This window comes from Homarus americanus, unplaced genomic scaffold (genome assembly GCF_018991925.1).
Source record: "Homarus americanus isolate GMGI-L3 unplaced genomic scaffold, GMGI_Hamer_2.0 scaffold34360, whole genome shotgun sequence".
NCBI lineage: Eukaryota > Metazoa > Arthropoda > Malacostraca > Decapoda > Nephropidae > Homarus > Homarus americanus.
This window is the reverse complement of record NW_024739403.1, coordinates 7,139,618-7,163,301: the sequence shown is the minus strand read 5'-3', so window position 1 is coordinate 7,163,301 and position 23,684 is coordinate 7,139,618. Positions and strand designations below refer to the sequence as shown.

General features: G+C 37.7%; 1 protein-coding gene across 1 annotated transcript in view; it reads right to left on the bottom strand.

Moving 5' to 3' along the window:
* LOC121874625 (PE-PGRS family protein PE_PGRS5-like) overlaps positions 1–23,684 on the bottom strand; it is a 55,237-nt gene that overhangs the window by 20,242 nt on the left and 11,311 nt on the right. The window contains exon 2 of the mRNA XM_042378854.1: positions 3,957–4,166. Coding sequence (XP_042234788.1) covers positions 3,957–4,166 — 210 coding nt within the window. The remainder of the gene's footprint in view (positions 1–3,956; positions 4,167–23,684) is intronic.

Genomic DNA, 23,684 nt, shown 5'->3' with positions numbered 1-23,684 from the left:
GTTGTTATTCCTTGGTTGGTGAATTTCATGACCTCTGTAGCTTAAAGAGGTAAAATCTTGGTCAAAATTCAGGAAATTTCAGTAACCAGTTCACAAAAATACTACCGTACTTATAACAAGCTTACCGCGGACTGTCTATTTTGATGTGTTGTGAAATTTGTAAATCATTCCTCCTTTCCTTCATACAATATTAATTTTCTTTTAATTATCCTGAGTGTCCTTTTTCTGTGTTTCATAAATGCTATTAAAATATCTTAAGCCACTAATGCTGTTCTGAGAATGCACTACAGATGATTTTAATATTTTTCAACTAAATTCGAAGAACGTTGATAATGTTCTCCTAAAACATTTTGTGAAGGTTTTTAGCCACATGAAGTAAAAACGTTTATGGTGTCTTACGTATCATTATTTTCAGAGCGTAGTTTATAAAGTCAAGAACTCGAGGAGGAAGAAAACCCTAATGACCTCCTACTAAAGATGCTCTGGTAGGAAGATACTAGCAGGGTCCGGGCTTTTCCGTAGATGCTATTCTGCTACGTCTCTCTGATATAGCCTTTTCTCTCCGGTAACAGGAGGTGGGGTGTGTCTTTTCCCTTTGATTATGTTCATTCCAGAGTTCCATAGTGTTTCGTATTAACACCTCACTGATGACCTGTGACCTTGACCTTTGTCTGATATTAATTAAAATTGTGCAGTGCCGCGGCCGTCAAGCTGTAAAGTTTAGGTCACGATCGAATTAAATTGTGGACGTTAAAGTGAGAACAAATACATATACAAAGAGAGTGACCGAACCAGTGAGTGACCAAACCAGTGAGTGAACGAACCAGTGAGTTACTTGATAAGTCTTCAATTTCTTGATATTTTATTAATAGATAATTAACATATATAGTGTACATGTGACGGGAACATTGTAATAGCTCACATCTTAAGTGAATATTGACCCTGTTGAATATGAGTACATGTCGTGAGTCTGAGGACTATGGCTGCCTTCCCTGGACCAGTAAGAGGATTACATGCACACCAATTTAGTGCAATCCCTCCATTGTCCAGCGGCGGGAATATATTGTGCAACGCTTTTGTGTATCCTCTGATTCCCCTCAGCACAACACTACACGTGATCCTCCATGACCACACCACTGCCCCTGTGTATCCATCTCTCTCTCTCTCTCTCTCTTAGTTTATATTGTCTCATAGGGGGAGATAACAATAGGTATGGTGCCAAATATTAAGTCTCCAGAGAGTACAGTGAGTGTGGCGTCAAAGAACAGTGTGTCAGCTCTCAGGAAGGGTACAGTGATTGTGGTGCCATACGCCAGGGTGTCAACTACCGGAAGAAAAGTACAATATGTATGGTGTTGCGATTCGGCTTAACGTCTGTACATTTAGGCGAGACAAACGTGATCTGCTGTACAACACTGTATAAAACCAGAGGATTAAAAGAGTTAACTACTTCACTATTACTTTAGAGACCAACATTTAATCTAGTATTAAAGCATTAGACGTATGAACATTCGGAAGATTTATATCTCAGATCTTAGAAAAGATTCGTATTAAACATAAGAATATTTCAAAATCATCCGAGGTTTTCCCTTTATATATTACTTAACAACATTCACCAGGACTCGAAGGGAAGCAGTGACACCATCAGACCATTATATTTACCCTAAATAATATTGGGATTATCTTGCTATTAATAGAGACACTAAGATAGGTGGGCGGCTGATAGATTTAATGGAAAGTGTAAAGGATTGACTTTTCACATAACATAATGGTATTTTGACTATTCGTTGTTATTGACTCTACAACATATATGTATTTGGTGTGTTCCAGTCTAAGCCAGTCATGTCGCCTGTCTCCAATAACATCAACATGTAATAGTCGACACAAGTGTATGGAGTTGTTCTGAGGAAAATCTGTTACAGTTTAAACTGAACCAATCCATACAGTTACACACACACACACACACACACACACACACACACACACACACACACACACACACACACACACACACACACACACACACACACACACACACACACACACACACACACACACACACACACACACACACACACACACACACACACACACACACACACACACACACACACACACACACACACACACACACACACACACACACACACACACACACACACACACACACACACACACACACACACACACACACACACACACACACACACACACACACACACACACACACACACACACACACACACACACACACACACACACACACACACACACACACACACACACACACACACACACACACACACACACACACACACACACACACACACACACACACACACACACACACACACACACACACACACACACACACACACACACACACACACACACACACACACACACACACACACACACACACACACACACACACACACACACACACACACACACACACACACACACACAGACACCAGTTATCACAGAACCATCATACGTTCCACAAACCCACTACAGACATTAAAAAGCACTGCACTTGACCGTGAGACCAGACCACATATAATATACAGTAGATGTTTGGTTCAAAAAAACAATTCGCTCACTGAGAAAAAAGACCACAACGCGTTGTAAACGTTTTCAAAATAACCAGAAAGTGAAATTTTACTGTATGTTGAGTTAGATTGGGTTAGGTGAGGACTTTATAAAGTTAGTTTGGGTAGGGTTAGATTAAGTTTGATTAGATTAGTTCAGATTAGGTTAGATTAGGTTTGGTTAGATTAGGTTTGGTTAGAGTTGATTAGGTTAGGTTTATAGGTGGTTACAAAGAACATTTAATCGGAGTTACATAAATCTAAGGGTTGTGGCGGCCGAGTGCATATAACGGTCGCCTCCTGCCCTAAAAGGTCCTTTGGTTTAATCCCTGGAGACCCCCCCCGCCCCAGTTCCCTTCCTCTCCCAGCTGTAAATCGATACCTAATTTTACTCTTGGGGATGTGAAGGCAGCTTGGTGTAGTGCCGGTCAATCTGTCTCCTTGTGTACTGAGGACTAAGTATACAGTTTCTTATATGCACATTGCTCCTAAAGGACTATATATAAAGGCCTGTGAGACCCACCTCACTCTTATACAAACCTCCTAACTCTTAATGTATGTCGGTTAGGTTAGGTTCAAGTTCCAGCAATCTTATGCTCTTCACCAAAAATATTCTATAGCATAAAAATCAATGTTGTTGTAAATTTCAAAACTGGCACCACATTCCTGTATCCAAATTGTTCCATTATTGATACATAAAAAAAATATTGAAAAATGTTGAAAAATGTTCATATATGTTGGTAAACGAATTTCTGAAATAAGTGTTGATGCAAAACCAGTTATTACGCGTCTTTTACACAGGGTATCGAGAACCGCAGCCTGACAGTATTGCAGTTGTGTTGCTCATTAATTCGTTAGATTTTTTGGTTAACTGTTGAAATGGTGATAAGTGACTGTAATTTTTTTTTCTAAAGTTTTCCTCAATTATTTCTGTTTAAACGGTTTAATTACCTGCGAGAGTATTTTGTTTTTGTCCTTTTAATCAAATCTTTAAAAATAGCCTAATTAATCCTCACGTTGCCCCGTTTATTAATTCCTGGGCATTTTTTATCTCCTATTTTTTTTTTTGCTTTGTTTGATTTTTATTATAACCACTACCAATATTTATGTTTCTGGGGCGAACGATCCCTATATGGTAGGCAGGTCAGAGGATTTTTTAAACTTTATTTGTGATTATCCTTCTTAGCGTGACATACAGTGAGTGTGTGTGTGTGTGTGTGTGTGTGTGTGTGTGTGTGTGTTAACGAAAAGTGTTCTATGTTTTGGTAACGCTATAATGAAAATCAACCAACAGCCAAAGAAACCACATTTTCTCTTTCTGCCGATAGACAATGTCATTCCGATGATAAGAAAAACTGTACTAACATCCGGCAAGACGTGAGCAGCATAAAGCAGGCATCGGGGTATAAGGGGATGCGTTGAGAACCACCATCTGCCTCCTCACGTTTGGCTGATTTTGGCACTGCATAACTGACACATAATGACCCTTTCGAGACGGTAACTCCAGTCATTTTCTTCCCTGGCTGACGGTCAGGAGACGGCTGGTCCTTGCAGATAACAGCTTGCCCATCTAGTCTGTTAATGAGTCTCCGAGCTCAAAGTCAATGCTCATCTTCGCTGTATGATAAATATTTTTTTTTTAGATTAAATAGCGACTCATTAGGGAATCATTTTCAGTGTGAATTTATAATTTTTTTAGCTCAATAAAAAAATCACAAAGACAGGATATGCATTCGTGGTGTGTATATTTGTACAAGTATATGCATATGTGTCGGCATTTGCATCGTGAGTAAAAAAATAAATCATATTGTTAGGGCACAACTCAAATGCGTCGACAGTTCGCAATTATATTTTTAATAGGATTTGTTTAAATTCGTAATTTTTATCTATTATTTGATTCATTATCGTTGTTACAAAGTCCTCAGCTGTTGTCTGGGTCTGTCTGTCTGCGTATCCTCAAAACAACTCGAGAACAGGTTTGGTGATTTACATCAAACTTTTTGCGCAAATTACGCCAAAATTAACCAAGTATTGCCATGGTAACGGTTAGGGTACTGATAACACATAAGGTTTATTGGTGTGTTAAAGAAAACGGTGATAAGAGAGAGTCTTCAGCGGTGACTACGCTAATTTACAGTAAAAGCGTCACTACTTCTGTATCTAAATTGCAATGGTAATGCTACACCGAAGGGTTTGCATGTCAATGGATGATATATAAATTCTACACTATGATGCATTAGGCAGTGGTAGACGATGTATACATGTGTACATAGAGTTAAGTGATATATACCCAGCCAACATGAAAAGTCTTTCCCAAGTTAAGAAATGTGAACGACTTAACATACAGACTGCTCCTCCCTCTATATTCTGCGCCAGAAATAAATAAAAAAGACAATAAAACAAATTATTCTCCCGGTGAGGAATATAACTGTTGCCAGCTAATGAAAGAAATGAAAGAAGTAAGAACAAAAACCCAGGGAAGAGAGAGAGGTCTTGGGTGCAGGGGGAGAGATGGCCGGCTAATGAATGAAGTACAGTGGCCAGGGGAGGGGATTGGGGAGCAGGTTGGTGAAGAGGGAGGATCCGTGAAGGGAAATTGAGAATTAATCCTGATATCAAATTATAAAGTATGATTCGATATCCTCTTCCCAGAATTTCAAATTTGATACGATGAATGTCCGATTTTTGATGAATATTTGAAAGAAATCCTGGAAAAGTGTACCAACTGTTGGAAGGGGGATTAAGGGGGTGTATGTGTGTTTCAGTGATGTAATAGAGACCATTAACCGCGAGACCGAGACCAATTGCGGTTTTAACATTTACTTCAGATCTCCCAAAGTTTAGGTCTCAATTGATAAAATTAATATGTCTTACAAGGACGACAACCATTGATAAGAGAGAATCAATGTTATCTTCAACCATGAAAATATTTACTGACTAATATGTTCAAGTTTGTACCAATTACCAAATGGTGTAAATTTACTTAATTTTATGATATGAAAATTAGTACATATAAGCACTTTACTTGAACTCAGAGCTGTAATACAATCATGTGATTATTCAAAACAATTATTAGTAAATGGTGTCTTATAAGTCTGATTGCCTCTTACAGGTTGTGTCTATATACGGCACACCACTGTATATTAAGCTATAGGTACAGTACACAGTGAGGCAGTGTGGCGGGGTGTGGGTCTGTGAGGTTGTACTGAGATTAACCCCTCGGAATAATTAGGTTAGGTTAGGTTAGTTTAGGTTAGGTTGGGTTAGTCCTCTACACAACTTTTTTTTTTAAGTATCGGGTTCAATATATTTTTAATGTGATAAGTTTTTCATTAATACAGGTAACTAAGGGGAACAAATTTCTTTATGAAAATCGAAAACGGAATATTTGGATTAACTTCCCAATATATAGTAATTGAATCTCCACAAAGAAGTAGGATTCGCCCGTCTCTCGAGGCTCGCTGCCATGTCTGTCTGAGAAGTGGTACTTTTTTTGGTTACTTTTATATCTGGAAATTTTATGACCACAAGAAATATTGTAAGGAACATAAATTGCCTACACGAAGCTATAATTTTGTCGTATATGTGGGGAAGAAAACCGGGTAGTACGAGAGATTGGCAGTGTGACTGGATGTCCGAGTAAAAATCCTTTAAGTGCAAAATCAAATTGTGAAGTAGAGTAGATTTAGCAAGTATTATGTTCACTATAATGACTTCGATATACCCATGAATACGTTGCGTCATCGCTGAGGGAAGTGTAATGGTCGTTGTATTCTGGGAGACCTGGAACGTGTATTTATCCTGATCTTGGTCAATGGTTTAAGAGTTTGTTATAGTGTTTATGCACCAGCTGGGAGTACCAAGGTGTATTGTGAATGTACAGTATGTGAAGTATGTTTACGTCTTTGTAATGTAGGATTTGTGTTAGTGTTTGTATTGGGTGTATATAATTGTTCTCATTTTTACTTATACACATATTTGCTCTTACGTTTAAGTGATCCTGTGTACAGTGATCATACCTGTGTATTATTTACACCTGGTAGTGATGAAGGTAGTATTTGTTTATTTAACGGCGTGGGTTTATATGTAACGTCTACAGTATTTGAGTCCGTGTATATAAATGCATAGCAAATTAAATTCTATGTTAAAAGCAACACAGTGTTCATGTCTGCAATATTTGCCTCTATTCTGTTGTTATTAAGAAGATGTAAGGTAAGATAATGTCCTTATTTCTGAATGTGATGCAGATATGGTCAGCAGATGGTGTGGTTCTCCTGTACAGTCAGACACTCATGCTCTGATCTGAATCCCAATGCTTCTCACTGTTGAGTTCATCAGTGTGGGGGAACTTTGCTTCATCGCCAGAGATAACGCTGAGGATTGTGTGATTTACGTTGTGATGGAACGAAAAGGAAAATAATTTATAGGATACGTTTCTATTTCATATTGATTAATACGACAAGAAGCTTCAGAGCCTCAGTATAAACAACCAAGAAGAGAATGTTTAAGATATAATATCCACAAGGTTGCCTCTGAACACTGAAATTTTCTGATATGTTGCAACAAAGACCAAGACGCCATAAATATTATAAACAGTTTATACAATTTCACATAACATCTCTTTCCTTACTATCTCCTGTAACTGCTTTAACTTTCAGTGGACCATTGTTAAACCTGTGGAATTATGGTCCTTAAAGAGCGATTCTAAAGGAGTTGACAATGATAGGAGGTTGTGTGTAATGGGGGGTTTACTACATTGATTATTTCCAGGTTGCGTGAGTAAGGCAGGGAGGGAGTTGCCAGTCCTCCCATAAACATACCATCGTAGAACATCAAATTAGAATGAGATGACTATAGTAAAGAATTAATTTAAGGGAAGTTGATTTGTACTGTACGGTGTGTGAAGGAGAGGGTAAACCTTGTGTACTAGCCATTAATGAAAGATGATTCTAATAGGTTGTCTGCCGCCTTTTTGTGATATATTTATATACTAAGTTTGGTTTTCATTCTTTTAGTTTATGTTATATTTTCTTGTGTTCACGATTTCCAGCTACATAGAGACACGGGCTTTAAGCATGAATGAATCTCATGCCTTCCTAAGTCTTCCCGGCACGACAACATCAGGTTTATTATCTGACTGTCGCCCCAACACGTGTTCTTAGGAAACTTCTTCAGGTAAAGATAATATTAAGTTAGAATCCAAGAAAAATCAAGTTAGTTTTCTCAATCCATATTAATCAAACTTGAAACTTTATAATACCTTGGATTTAACTACCAAATTTTGAGGTAATTTTTCTTTTCAAGTTCATCTAGACTCAGGACTAAGACTTTCCCCACCCGAGAAGGTTATGTCGTGCACCTAAGATGAGCTGTTTGAGTGTGGGAGTCAGCTGGTGATGTTGTGTATAAATATATTGTACACTGGAGGCTCACATCTTCCACCAGGGTAAAGTAATGAGCCCCTTTGTTTATTCCTATAAGTGTGATACCTGTAGTGGTGCATACATTTGAAGGAATAAAGTAAATAGTCCTATATCACACTTAATAGGGATAATTGCCTATTAATGATAACTGCGAAGTATTTTTATTTTTTTTGTGGGGAGGGGAATTTCTGTCTTACCATAGACGGTCATGTAGGTCATCAAAATTCATATTAACGAATAGTTTCATAGAAAAATATAACCTAACCTAATCCAGCCTAACCTTACAATCACCTTTCGTAGTCTCTCGAAGGCAGACTCCACGTGTACTAGTTCCAGTTTGCAAGTCTACAAATCTTATGGTTAGATAAAATATACGAGATCTCGTGTGATGAATGAGAATTTTCTATATTATTAACAACTACACTTTAAATAATATATAACCCCTCCCTTACACATCATTTTGTAACCATACATGATTGCATTACTGACTGACTCTCCGAACATTGAAAAATGGTACAGGAGCGCGCGCCATCTGTTGGTAAACAAAGAGACCAATGTATTCTTAGTGTTGAAAGGTCTATTTTGATATAATAAATATAAACACAATGGAACAAGTTTAAAGGACCAGTACTCAGTGTTGCTATATGACTGAGGACAGAGATTTTTTCATCTTATAATTTTTATTTCAAATTATCGATTTATTCTTTAAAATTGGTCACAGGTTGTAGTACGATTAGTTGATCGTTTGTCTGTGAGAAAGGTTAGCGGCAGCAACGTGTACAAGCGATCGATATCACGTGGCCTTGGATTTAAGCTACACACTACTCTGTTGATTTTGCATTGTTGCTTCCAACTGGGTGTTAGGAATACCACCAAAGAAGTTCAAGCAAGCATAAAACGCGTGGCTGAAAATTATAATGAGAAAACCTGAAGAAAGCAAGAAAACAAGTAGAGTCAGCAGTAAACAGCCACACGCCCGTTCCCTCCACAAGTGGTTGAGGAGTGCCATCTTCTCTGTCATAGTCACAACATTATCCACCCAGACAATACTGAGCAAACAAGACCCATAATTCTGTCAAGAGATGTGTGAGGTGCAGACGAGAACTACACAAGTGATGATAAAGGAGAGGAGACTTGCATCATTTGTGTTTAAGGTGAAGTGCCTGTAAAATATGAACACTAGAGTACCCAAAAGCAAAGTACCATAGTGCAGGAAATTATCAGGAGACTAGAGTGATAACAGACACAAATGTTAGGATAGTTTACTCCAACACGGTGAAAAATATTGTCGGGAATAAATTGAAGAGAGAAGATTAAGTCACCCAATTAATTTAAAGATTAAAAAAAAAGAATTGTTGCTACATCAAGGGGATACAAACCTGCGCCACTCTAATAAAAACTTGAATCATGTTGACTTGTTGAGATAATGACAGTGAGGTTGAAGTAAAATGCCCATATATTTTATTTTATTTTATGGTACAGCGCCTCAGGAAAAACAAACAAACAAGGAAAACTTATAACAAAGAAATAATCAAAATTCATACGGAAGTTACGAGTCAAATATCTTATGAAGAAACAAATAACATTCATGAAAGCAAAGATCATATGAACAAATAAAACTTAAAAGGAAAAAAACCCATCAAAATGATTATGCTTATAAGTGTTCTCTTTACTACTTAATGTTCACAACATAATTATAACCCGTACATAATGATGGGTAGGGATGGTCATTACGTCACTACCAACTTTGTCTCAGCGTCATCTGCTACTATGGGTAAAATTAGTAATTATTGGATCAAATCTTTTGCTCGACACAGGAGCTGATGAGCAATTAACTAACTTTTCCCCCATAAAAAAGTAATTAAGGACTCTATTTAGCCAAATTAATTACTTTTCCGCGAGAATATTTTTTTTTTTAGCATTTAGTGAAGATTATTTTTAAATCTTAAGACAGAATTGCCATCTGTGATGCTTCGTTATCATTTTGGTATGAGTGTCTTTAAATATGAGTATTATTGTTTAATTAAAGGTGACAGGGAGCTTTGAACACCACTAACTCTCTCCCTTCCCTCTACCACACCCTCACCACCCACACCTCATAAAACTCACCATCCACACCTCATAAAACTCACCACCAACACCTCATAAAACTCACCATCCACACCTCACATCCCTTACACCCGCATCTTTCATCATCACAACATCCCTACATTTACATCTCACAACCACACTTCCGTCACCTAACATGCCTGGACCCCCCCCCCCCCTTGTTCACTGAAGGAGTCCAGTGTTCTTGTTCAAATAGTCACTGCAAACGAATCCTTTTTCAATTTTCATCAGCGCTTAATAGCAGAACTCCAGCCTCTTTCAAGACATTCTCTGTTGAATGCATAGAGCGTATGTTTCTTGTGATGGTAATAGGTTATCCTGTTCTCTATAGGATGCTGCTGATATTGGAATTCTACCCCCTTGTTCAATCAATCAAAGAGACTTGTCTGGAATTCACCCTATGATGTTCTGAATGGCGTCTCCTTCCCGCGCTCCGCTGAGTGTGGTTGGTATTCCTGGATTCTTCTCATCAGCAATGCTTCCGGTTTCAAAAAAGGTTCTCCCTCCACGGCGCTATTTTTGTGTGATACTGAAGAGGGTGATTGAATTCCCTAGCGAAACATTGACCTTTTTTCGCGGTCGTTGTCTTACGTAATGGTCCATGAAGCTGCTTGAAATTTTTCCTCTAAATTGAAATTTTTTCTTTCGTGTCTGACTTTTCGACACATACTGCTAGTAAGGGAGGGTCTAGGTGCCGTTGACGATGCAGCGCTACTAAAGAAAACTATACCGCCGAGCCTTCCTTAGCCATAATAAATATTAATTGACTTCTAGGTTGAGGTATGGAATTTGAAACGTTACTGATGCGAGTAAATGTCACTCATTGTAGATTAGACTTTCCTTCTTTCTCTCCTTCTCTTTTTCCCCCTTCAAAATAGGTTTATGTAGTAGGATGAATTAAAACTTTTCATCCCTGTGTTCTGAGGAAGGATTTTTGTGGACACAGGACAGCTAACTAAACGAAAGCGAACTACAACAAGGGATAACAAAACTCACTCGCTGCAATAGACGAACGAACAAGTCTTAAAAAAATCGAGTTTCTACCTGAAAGAGTTTAAGAATAACTTCAAGAGGGTAGATTTTCATCATTTATATAAAAATAAGTTTCTATAAATACTTATCGTTTGTAGAGTTCTGAACCAGAGAAAAATTTCATTCTTCTAGTGGACTTCGTTTCATAAGACCCTACAGAACTTCGTAAAGCTCGCCTCACTGACTCTTATGGAGGAAAATTAAATGTCTTACCTTCTCTTGGCAAGAACACAATATTAATATGTGAGTCTAGCAACACTGGGAGGATGGGGGAGGGGGAAGGGGGAAGAGAGGTGAGGCGTACTAGAAAAAGAGAGAGAGAGAGAGAGAGAGAGAGAGAGAGAGAGATATGAGGATTGATTTAAAGAATTGTACAGGTTAAAAGGGAGGGAATTGAGAACAGAGGTAAGGAGTTTACAGAGTGGGATGTGAGAAAATACTTGAGGATTTGTAGAAAGGGGAAAGAGGGAATATGAGGCAGGAGCTGAGGTGAGGTGAGGTGAGGTGAGGGATTATAGTGAGGAAGAGAGAGGGAACGTGATTTGAGGTGATGGGATGTAGGGAGGGGAGAGAGGGAATGTGTAAGAAAAGACCTAAAAGACTAAGAACAGACATATGGGTCTTCTTTAGAGGAATGAAATGAAGTGAGGGAATGACACATTTTAATATAATATAATTCTTTCTTTTTAATAATCAGTATATATGTAGATGAAGCGCTGTGTGCCATGGAAACAAAAATGGATGATTGTGACTTAGGTAAAATCATGAAAAAGTTGCAATGTTTCACGAATAGCATGGAAGTGATTATGAAATATAAACGGAATCTTAAGAACTGTGAAGAATATTGCATTGTTTGATGATTTGTGTAGGAGGGAACGCGCCTGAAATGAATGCGAGTGGAAACACAGCCTCGGTGTTGAAAAAAAAATATTATCTGTGAAAATATTTTATCTGGGTTATGAATAAGCCGATGTTGGCGCAGGAATTCACAGATGTATAGGATTTATGCGAAATAGGATTGACAGTGATAAAGAAGGAATTGAAATATAGCATACGGCATAAATGTTTTGAGTTGTCTCGATGATGGAAAGAGCAAAGATAGCTGTGTGTGGGAGTTTGCCCTCAGGAGCACTTGTTTTAAATCCTGACTGTGCGGATATTGACATTCTAAGGTACAGTAGGGAATGCAAGTGGTGGATTAGGGATTAGAAGAAGTGAGAGAAACGACAGTGAAGAGAAGATTGGTGGAAAAAAGAATGAGAAGTGAAAAAGTCCACGAAGAGAGACATGAAGGAATTTATAATAAGGAGTATATGTAACGATAGGATGGAGGATAACAGGGAGAGGAGGATTGTTTGTGAACTAATTGCTGGGTTGTGGACTGGTATCGAGTGGTCGTTGATAGTGAAAAGGACGTGTAGTTGTTAGAACGGAGAGGTGCTGACGACAGAGACATTAGCCAACACAAACGAATAGAATTTCTAACTCAATATAACCAAGGAGTTATAAAACTCGTTCTTTTAAGCCTCGAGAATAAATTTTATACCTGCCTTCAGGTCATGACATCATTAGAGGCACTGCCTCCACGCTCTCCAGTGTGATCTATAATTATTAAAGGGTTGGCAAAGTTGCTTCAGGTTACACACTAACAGGCTATTTTTTATTACCTTATATTGTAACATAAATTCATGTCAGTGTTAAACAACATTTAATAATTTAGAAATGATAAAGTAAATAAATTGACTGCTGCGTAAACCTACACCTGCTACAAGTTGTGTAATTATTAAACATTAAAAAGCCTTACAAGTTACTACTCATGTCTGTACTTGTGTCACACGACTCCTCTGGTAAGCCATGATTATACCAGAATGTTAATGCATACGATATTTTTATGAAAAAAAAAACGGTTTAAAATTACATTATTATCACACTTGAAGCCTGCGACTGTCGGTCTCAAAAAGCTCTTTTCATGTGGAGCTGTCATTAAGATTTATCGTGGTGAGCTCTTAGGAAAATTGATTCACTAACATTTGCAACTTTTGCATGAATCACCATCGTCATCAATATACAGCACCTGACACTTCTCATTTACAAACTAAATCTCTATTGATCAAATATGCTCACCTCTCCATCACTGTGCTGTGCCCTGTATTGAACAATCATACTGGTATTACCAAGCCTTTTTTCATATTACACAAACACCACACACACATTGTGTGTGTATGTATGTATGTATGTATGTATGTATGTATGTATGTATGTGTGTGTGTGTGTGTGTGTGTGTATGTATATATATATATATATATATATATATATATATATATATATATATATATATATATATATATATATATATATATATATATATATATATATATATATATATATATATATATATGAGTTTCATTGAAATTTGTTATATGAATTAAAGTATTTTGTCGTAAATATTTGGAAAACTTTCCTGGATAAACCAACCATTCACACGGCGCAGAATCACAGGCGTTTGAAACAGACTCACACACGATGTTATAAATGATGTTGTCGGTGTGTGAATACAACATTAAGAATTTTTCTAGTCAAGGATTATCTACGTGACGTAAAAATACCTTTAATTAATTATCACTTGTAAAGAATCTTATTCAACCTAACCTAATCCCAATGACATCGGTGTACGGCAGCAGAGTGAGGCAACTCTCGGAAAGTGTATCACAAGTCACGAGGACCAGGTGGTACTGTTTACCTTGTGTGACGCTCAACCTGCTACACTCTATCTCTTCAGCTTAAAGTTAATTACCATTTTTTAGTAAGGTTAAGAACACGATTTTTTTTATTAGCTCATCATAGCAAATTAGTAAAGAAAATGCGTTTTACATAAGAACAATTTTCTGGTGGTGTGGAAGATGTTTACAGTGCTGAGCGCTGGCGGATAACCTTGATTACAGCAAATGGCAAATATATCGCCGTTCGTTGGGTCTTCGTATAAATCAACTAGCTTCCCAAAATAATCTAATTTTCGCAAGTCTCTTGGCCTTAATTTTGACTAGAGGAGCGTACAATAATTTGCATAAGTTTTGGTGGGGGTGGGGAGGATTAAGACACCTACAGTGATGTGAGATTATATTTGGTATGACCCATAATTCGGTATATTCACTAATTCGACATTGGTAGAGACCCTAACATGACGAATTATAGGAGTTTTAATGTCCCATCTGTTTTCAGTAAGTATTGCTCCATTTACATATTGTACCTTCCCCTATTCCGTCTCAGGTGTAGTGCTAAACGCGAGCCCCGAGGATATGAGTTCTGAAAAGATATTAATCAGCAGAGCACCTCAGAGCACAATGACTATCACCATCACTGTATTATATATTGTCACCATCCCTACGTTATAGAACATGGATTCTACAACCCACTGTGTCATTTCTTGGGACTTACCAAATACTACAATCTTCAGTATGTCAGCTATTGTCACCGTTACCATCCACTGTATTCAGTTTTGTTATTGTCACCACTGTGGCGTATTTTGTGACTGTTAGCACTGCCTGTTATGTATTGTGGCTTGACACTTACATTAAGACTCATAGAATATCTGATCTGTCTTCACCACTTCCATAAATATTAACTCTAGACCCACTGTATCAGATATCGTTACAGTCACCACTCAGTGTCGTCATCTATGATAACAGTATGTGTGTTACCTGTAGTCAGCCAGGTGTTGGGTGACAGGAGAGGTGGACACCTTTACGCTACAGGTCTGGGGGAGGGCCTCCTGACACCTAGATCTTTATAAGCGAAACCAACGCTTGAGTCTTTAATCAAAACATCATAAAGAATTGTCATAAAGAAGCCTAAGCATGTTTTTTTTTACTGACGATAATTACTTTTAATAAAGGTTCTTGTTTCAGAAATAATAATTATATATTTTCTGAGATTAGCTGCACAGATTTAAGAGTTTCTGTCACTGGGAAGTTCGTGATTGATATCCTGCAGTGAAATGCATAAAACATGAGGCTCCATCATACAAGACGGACGACGCATAGCGCTCAGAAATACACAACTCTTGAGTGAAACGAATCATATTTCTTATTGATGTTGTCGAAGATGCCTGGAAGCGTTGGATTAAAGTGGAATTTATCCTTTGGATTTATCACATTTCTAAGACTTGTTTAATAAAAAAAAACGTATCTAAATGTATTAAACATGAAGAACAAATTATATCCTGAGTTGTGATCTGTAAATGAGGAGGATGAACTATACATATCCTTATTAGTGAAGGTGCAGGAGGTGTGGGGCAGGATGAGGGCAGGGATGGGGGCAGGTTGAGGGCAGGGATGAGGGCAGGGATGAGAGCAGGATGGGGGCAGGATGGGGGCAGGTTGAGGGCAGGGATGGATTTACAGAACATGAATAAAACAGGTGAGTGATGACGTATGCCTTCTGCCTATATTTTATGCTTGTGCTGAATTATTTTGTGATTTATTGTGTATTAGTTGACAGCTGTATCTTCATAAAAAAAATAATGAGGAATGTTTGAGGCATCAGAATCTACCAGTGTCACCTGATAGAGCTTTATTGACCGGGCAAAAGTAATCAGAAGATGTTATATAAATATGTATAAGGGTCAACATTATATTCAGGACGCTGCCGCTAACGTGGTTTTTATTTATTTTTTATTTGTTAATGTTGTATATCCTACTTTGTTCCTCATTCACTCAATACCACGGAAAATAAAAGTGTTTGTAATTGTGTGGAAGTCTGGACACTCTGTAATTTAATTAAAAATGGTACAAAATATCATTCATAACTTCAGCCACAATTAGATAAGATATAAATAAAAGGACTAGGTAAGGAAGAACTGCAGGAAGGCATTTTCGTAAATAAGAATCAGTGGCAAAATCTATAACTTACTTTAGAAATGGCAAAGGTTACGGCAGGAATTCACCATCATAGTCTATTAATTGATCTTACGGAGTTAAAGGCAAAAAAGTTCAGAAAGTAGATTAGTCTTCTGGAACTCTTGAGATCACGCTCTAAACAAGTCATCTCTTACTAAACACTGAACCTGGTAAGTTGGGAAGAGTGTGATGGGGAAGTGGAGATAGATTTTAATAAAGAGAAATGTATTGCAGGAACTGAAGGATACCACCAGAAGATGAGGGGAGGCGAGGTGTAGATGTTTCCCCTTGAATACGTATGAGAGAGAGAGAGAGAGTGAAGGAAATTGAAGGCAAGGGGAAGGAAATGAGAGGTACACTGATAGAGAAAGAAGAATGGTGACTTCGGGTAAAAAGATGGTAAATTGAGGAAGAACAAAGGAGAATAAGGGAACATGAAAGAGGCTGAGTTTGGAGAAGAGGAAGGGAGGGAGAGAGGTGATGAGGAAGGGAAGAAGGGGAGAGGGGTGATGAGGGAGGGGTAAAAGAGGTGGGGGGGGTGGGTTGGAAGATAATCGTAGACGTGAGGGCATGATAAAAACAATTTCATTCTGTTTGTCCACAGTGGGATAAGTCTAATTAGGGAAGTAATTAACGTGGGAGGCATCCTGGACTCGGGCGCAACTCCACTCTACATCTTTTCTTCGTGTGAGTCGTGTTGTATTTACTTCCTGTCGTATAATAATTACTCAGTAGGATATAACAACAGGCATAATATTTCTCAGCGATATAATAAATTGAACTCTTTATTTTACCATAAATTCACAAAGTTATTAAGGAAACATTCAATATCAACATACTGCCTGGGTCTTTTGGAGTAACACAGAGAATCACAGTTGGTGGTGTGGATGCTGGCAGGTGAGGTGTGGGAATAAAGTCACCTATAAGTTAAAAAATAACACTTTGAAATGTGTACTCAAGGTATATAAGTCGCCAGAGAAGTAACCCACCCATTGTACCAGAGTGTAACAAGTTGTACAGTCGCCTGCACTTACACCTGGTACAGTGCTTGGCACCTGTTGTGAAATGTGGCAACTCTGTGTTTGTTTATATTGTAATAAACTCTCGGAATGACTCTAAGGAACGTCGCAATAGTATCCAGATATAGGATGGTACTTAAGCATTCCACAGAGTTGCCACATCCCATAAAATGTACCAGCCACTGTACCAGGTATAAAGTGCAGGCGACTGTACCTCTGGTTAAGGGAGGTTGGGTTAGTCAGGGCGTAACCAGGGTCCGCCTCAAACAGAGATCTGAATTTCACTCAACTGTTTTTCTATGGTTCAGAAAAAAGATAATGCTGTCTGATATTTCATCCTTTCTCAGGAGAGCGTTTAGTCTTCACTTTTGGTAAATCATATTTTTATATTTACTTTCTCATGTGAATGATTTTCAGATATTTTTTCTTTTCTCTGTAGATCGATCTTTACATTCCTGAATAGCTCACTCTTTAGGGTTACATAGGTAGATGTTTCTCTTTAAATAACAGACTTTTTCACGTTAAAGTTTATTATTGTAAGAAAGTATTCCAACAGTTGTTCTTTGGATTTATGTGAATTAAAGTTTTCGGTTGACTTCCTCTGGCAAAAACAGACATTGTCTTCTTATGAGGAGGAGGAGGAGAGTTAATGTCGTAATACGTTTGTGGAATTAGTCACCAGTCTCTTGTCTGTATCCTCCCCCCCAAAAAAATATTCTCTCCAGGCACTTGAGGAATTATTAAGTGTTTCTGGGTGTTCCTGACAGATATAGTCGATTCCAAGAAGAATTAATTTCCAGGGAATTTAATTCTGATGCGTTTGATGGTATAAGTTTCTCTCCAATCCCGTGTACTTCACTAGTCCACAGTGGGAAGGTTTCTAGATTCTTTAGTTTGGGAGCCTTTGGAATTCCTTATTTTTCTCTGGAATAATAAGCGTCCCTCTACATTTTACTCTACACACAATTTAGAAATTCAAGATTCTTAGGGCAAGTGTTCGCTTGGTGATGAGAAGACATACAGATAACAACCTCTATTTTTAATGAAAACTACGGGTCTGATTCTAACAAGTACATCGCTGCAGACGTAGACATCTATTCAGCGAGTTTAGTGGAGTGAAAATAAAACTCATAGCTTAAAGGGAGACAGTGTTAGAGTATCCCTATTGAGTACGACAAAGAAGTTAATTATGTGTCAGGTGAGAACCATCATTCGGTCCAGGTATTATCGAGTGTTTCTTTATCATGTTAAGCTTTCTTCCAAGTCAAGGAATCTAATCTAATTTTGGATCCTTTCAGATACTTTTCTGGAGTGAATCTTAATTTCGATTGAGACCTTAGGGGCGTTTCTGTTTGTCTCTCGGTGAAATTTCTCTCTTGCACTTGAGACCTAACTACCTTCAGGACAGGAAACGAGTGCTGTACCTATTCGCCCCTGGACACCTTTTGATTACATTGGTGTACAAGAGGAGCATGATTTGATTATTAATGAGTTACAGAAAAAATAAATAAATGAATTCCAGTTAATAGGGTCGGAGATAAGGAAGATACTGAATATCCTCATACTTTTGATTAGTACTGTAGGTTACTATGATTTAGAAAATACAGGGTGGAGCAAAAAGTCACTTAACTATTGCATAAATCAATTAATACAAGGAAAATGAAGCTTTATAAGATGTTAACTACAGACATAAACGGAACACAAGGTTATGTTCTTCGATTTAAGGGTTGGAATAATTATCCATACACATGTTTGTCTTTCGGTAAAAGTATAATGGCTTTTGGTCCACTCTGTATACTACCTGCATTGTGTTTCAGAAATATAAAACAGTATATATATATAAAACTTATAATACACAACTTTTAAACAAATATAACAACTATGTAAACAGACACCATTACCAACCACCAGTAGCTTTAATAGTTCGTTACGTGTATTACCACATTATTACCCACAACGTACAAATCACTACAACGTTTTCACTTGCCTATGGTCCAGAAATATGATACTCATTACAAAACTTAGCATGTAAGGTTGCCTAATAACGTGATCATTACACCATACATGTATGACAGAGTGCATCGTTAATAACACTAAAGAGCTCTATTGTCATAAATGAGTTCCGTTTTAGGGAGCTTATATCTAAATTATACATGGCACAGCGGAATGGGACTTGTGCATATAAACAAATGCTATACCAACATGATTTATATTATCTATGCTAAGTTTATGTTTGGGATTCCAAAATAATATGGAATCTTTACAACCTTCTTGACCTCTGAAAGTTATACATACTATTACAACAGCTGGACACGAACAAAGAACAGAGATCTACCAGACAACCATTGACGTAGTTTACTTAAAAACCGTAGTTGGGTAAGCAGGGAAACACACCGGAACAACATCATACACAAGTGTGCAGTGAACATTTCTCTTCCGTGAATCCCACTTCTCTCTCGAGTGTTCACAGGGCTAATTAAGTCCAAACCAGGTAATCTTTCTTTACTTCCCTTCTCTGTCTCCTTCTCAGTGTCTTCTCTCATTTCCTGATATCTAATTTCCCGTCACTGTGAGAACTCCAACTCAATCCGTTGAGTCTCCTCGCACCGTCACCAAGGTCCTCCCTTTATGATCTCTTTTCCTCCATCTCTGCTCCACTCTCACTTTTCATTCCCTCTTTCCACGTTTCTTACCAGCTTTCTCCCTCCTTTTTTCTTTCAGTCTTTACTGTATAAAGTTTTTTTCTTCATAATTACATATGAGACGAATGGCCTGTGCTAGGAAAAGTAACCTCGGAGAAAGACTGATAAAAAATAGATTTGTTCCAGGTTGCACACGGTATTTGATTAACAACGTATCTAACTTATTAACAAGGTTACAGGAGGAAGAGATAGGGTTGTTAGATGGGTTGAAAACTGACTATCGTATGAAGGGGAACAAGAAGACTATATATATATATATATATATATATATATATATATATATATATATATATATATATATATATATATATATATATATATATATATATATATATATATATATATATATATATATATATATACAGTATATATATATATATAATTATATGATCATTCCTTAGAACTCGTTATTTCAGTCTCCTCCTGTAGTCTAGACTGGCAATAATCTCGGTGTTATTAAAGGCATTCTCAGATCTCCTACAGGTGTTCATTAGCCAGAAGCAACCAGATTAACTGGAGCTTGGTGGAGCGGAGACCAGCTTGAGGAAGGCTCTGTTAGCGAGGATTAAGGATTCTATATCGCTCACCAGGTTGCCACGGTGCAGGAGGACCACTCAGTTCACCAGGCTCAATGGATAAACTGAGTCACAAGGTTAGTTAGGTCTCACAGTTACTCTAACCTAAAGGTCACCTTGTAGACGAGGAATACAACTTAACCGTCTCAAGATGTTGTTTGACAAATATTATAAGAACAAGAAGTGATTTACTACTACTAAGTGTAAACAAAGCAAAGGACGATACCGGTATACTAAAAATTATACATAATAGTTAATGTCGGTGTCATATGAGATGTTGTTCACTTCCAATCACGTAGTGAATTCAGTTATTGTATTCACTTCACTAGTGAGTTTACAGGGGCTCATCAGGTTTTGTGCAGTGTGGCAGTCCTGTGTTTGGTTAAATTCGACAGAAGAAAACTCACAAAAGTAAACATACCATAGAATCAAAGTAAAACAATATTAAAACAAATATCTCAATGCAATGATTTGTGGAATATTTATATGACGAGTCCCTGTACACGCACTAGTGAAGGGGACTGTACATTACTAAATCGTATGGAAGAATGATGTCATCTGCAGACCCACCACAACTCCATGAAAACTTGTATTTCTAAACTTTTTTTTTTACCAAGGATCAACTTCTGTTCACACACTCGGGAAGATTCCAGGGAAGTAAAAGGTGAATGCGATGTGGGACGAAGTTACCACAAAACACGACCAAGCTATAGTTTCGTTGTCAATTTTCCGTTGGTTTAACACGTTTAACGTACCAAGAACTGGAGTTAACAGCGCTGGACAGACACGTCGTGAGCAGGAGGGCAGGTTGGTAGTGAGGGGGTGAATGACAGGGCGGGAGGCTGGCAGTGAGAGGTGGTGAGAACGGGGGAGGTTGGCAGTGAGAGGTGATGGACAGGATGAGAAGTTGTTGGCAGTGAGGAGTGGTGGGCAGGGTGGCAGTGGCAGTTGTTATGTCCGTTAAATTTTGGGCACTTATTATATTTTAACCGAGAAAAAGATAAACACAATTATTACGGAAATAAATGTTTTTTGTTTTTTCCCCAAGAGAATAAATGATACTTCCTGTGTGACAAAGAAGGTTCCATCACCCAACCAACCAACAAAACAGTCTCCCTCCCAACACTCTCCTAGTTGCTTGTTATGGCATTTTTTCTTAGGGGAGAGCGACCAAGGGTGTGACTCCACTATGAACGGCAGGTCGGCTAACAAGGAGCCATGTGTGTTTCGCCCTCTGTGAATCAACATAGAGGAAGGAGACCAGCAAATAAAACAATCTAGATAGATAAAATATTCGAGGTGTTTACGTGAGTTATTCCTGTGTTAGTCTAATGTTTCTGTGGATCATGCAAAATACCTTTAGAAGTTCCGTTCATCCTCTGTCTACAGTATTAAGTGACATGAAATAGCGGAAGCCTCTGTAGTGGCGGCAGAGTTGAGGATATAATAACCTACAGCAGAGGTAGTTGTCGTAGTTGAAGGAAATATCATTGAATATTGCACAAGAGCTCATAGCGCATTATAGGCGCCGGACATGAGAGTTTTATGGTAAATTATTGGAGTTACCCGATTGGTTATAGATTCAACGATGTAAATATTAGATAGGAATTAGGCATTGAATCAGTGTTGGAATATGAAAAGAAAGCACAACTAGATGGTATGGTGCACATGTGTGGATCGAGCGGAATGGAAAAATATTTGTGGATTTGAACAACTAAAGCTCCAGCAACAAGTAGGGTAAAGGGGAGAGAAGCTTTACATAAGCCGATCAGTCCACAGTGACTCGGTGACCTAGTTTTAGTTTTACTAGACGAAACATCATCATCGTGTGTCAGGTAACCGAGCGTGGGCTGGCGGATGACTGAGACCACTCTTCGTTGCTGACGTTTTTCCTGTTTGATGGCGATATATAAACATTTTCATCGCCGCCTTGTATAAAACTGCAGCTGCTTGTTTAGCCAGAAAATTTACATACACAAATTATACAATAACATGAGACTTATACATGAATGAGCCTTTTAAGATGTACACCTTTCTTAAAAGTGTACCTGGAATGACTATTTTTAATAGTTCGATGTTCTACAAGGGCATGGCATAAATAGGCTGGATAAGTGTTAATTAACAATAAGCGTCAGGTAAGATGTGGTAGATGTAAGTTTATTACAGGTGCATTGACGGTATATTTACTTGTCTTTTATTTGGAATATTTTTTTATTTTTAGATTATTTAACAGTTTGAGATGTAAATAACCCTCTTGTAGATAGAAGTACTCTGTTCCACACATTCACTACGCCATGGCATATTATTGTGATGTTAACAGGGCAGGGGGCAGCCTCAGGTAGTCAGGGCTTAACTGAGAGGTCTCCTTTGGTTAAATGTGTCATTAGTCAATATTTTATTTTCGAGAGTGCCATTGTTCGTGATACTCTTTCATGGGGAAGCTTTAATGTTTGTTTGTTTGTTAATACCCAAGATATCCAAAATTTAATTACGATATAATAATGTATGTGAAGAGTATTGTAGATTTGTTTCAATGCTTCTATATCAACCTGATGGAAAGTGAAGTGTTGTCCCAATATTTATTTCGCTTTTCATAACCTAAATGTGTTTATTTCAGCGTCAGTGTCATTAATAATAATCTAATGGAATGTTGTCAAATATTTTTTTTTTAAATTTGTATTTCCAATAAATAGAGATCCGGAATATAAAGAGTATAATTTTTCCTCTGTTAAAAATATATAAGAGTTTTGATAAGATTCAGGGATAGTTTAAGAACACGTTATCCTGTTCCAAAACTTACTAAATGAGCGATTCATATTTCTCACGACAGGTAGATTCGAGTTGCTGGCCTACAGGTTTGTGTCGCTCGCGAATAATACGAGAATAACAGGATGAACTTACACCTTATATTTGTATGTGATCATAATGTGTAATAATTTAATAGACCTCTTAGTATTCTATTGGTTCCCTTACCCTCCATACCTACGGACTTGAACTAGATAGTCAATAGAGAAGATAGACTATCCACTTTAAACCCCTGAAGGAAGACTCATAAAACACTCAGAATAACATTGTGTATAAATAACACTCCTGAGGATTTATCCAATTCAATTACTCGAGGACACAGCCTGGCTCCTCACACACGTTGATTACCCGGGAACAAACACAGTAATCTAACACAGTGCTGAAGTTCTCCTTTGATTCACCAACGGTAAAATGTTCGCTACAGACTACGAGTGTATGAGTTAACTAATATAATTGTCATGATCGAGATTAATATTTCTCAAGTCTCTAATAATTTATTCCATTTAATATAATGGGAAGTATGTTAATGCTGG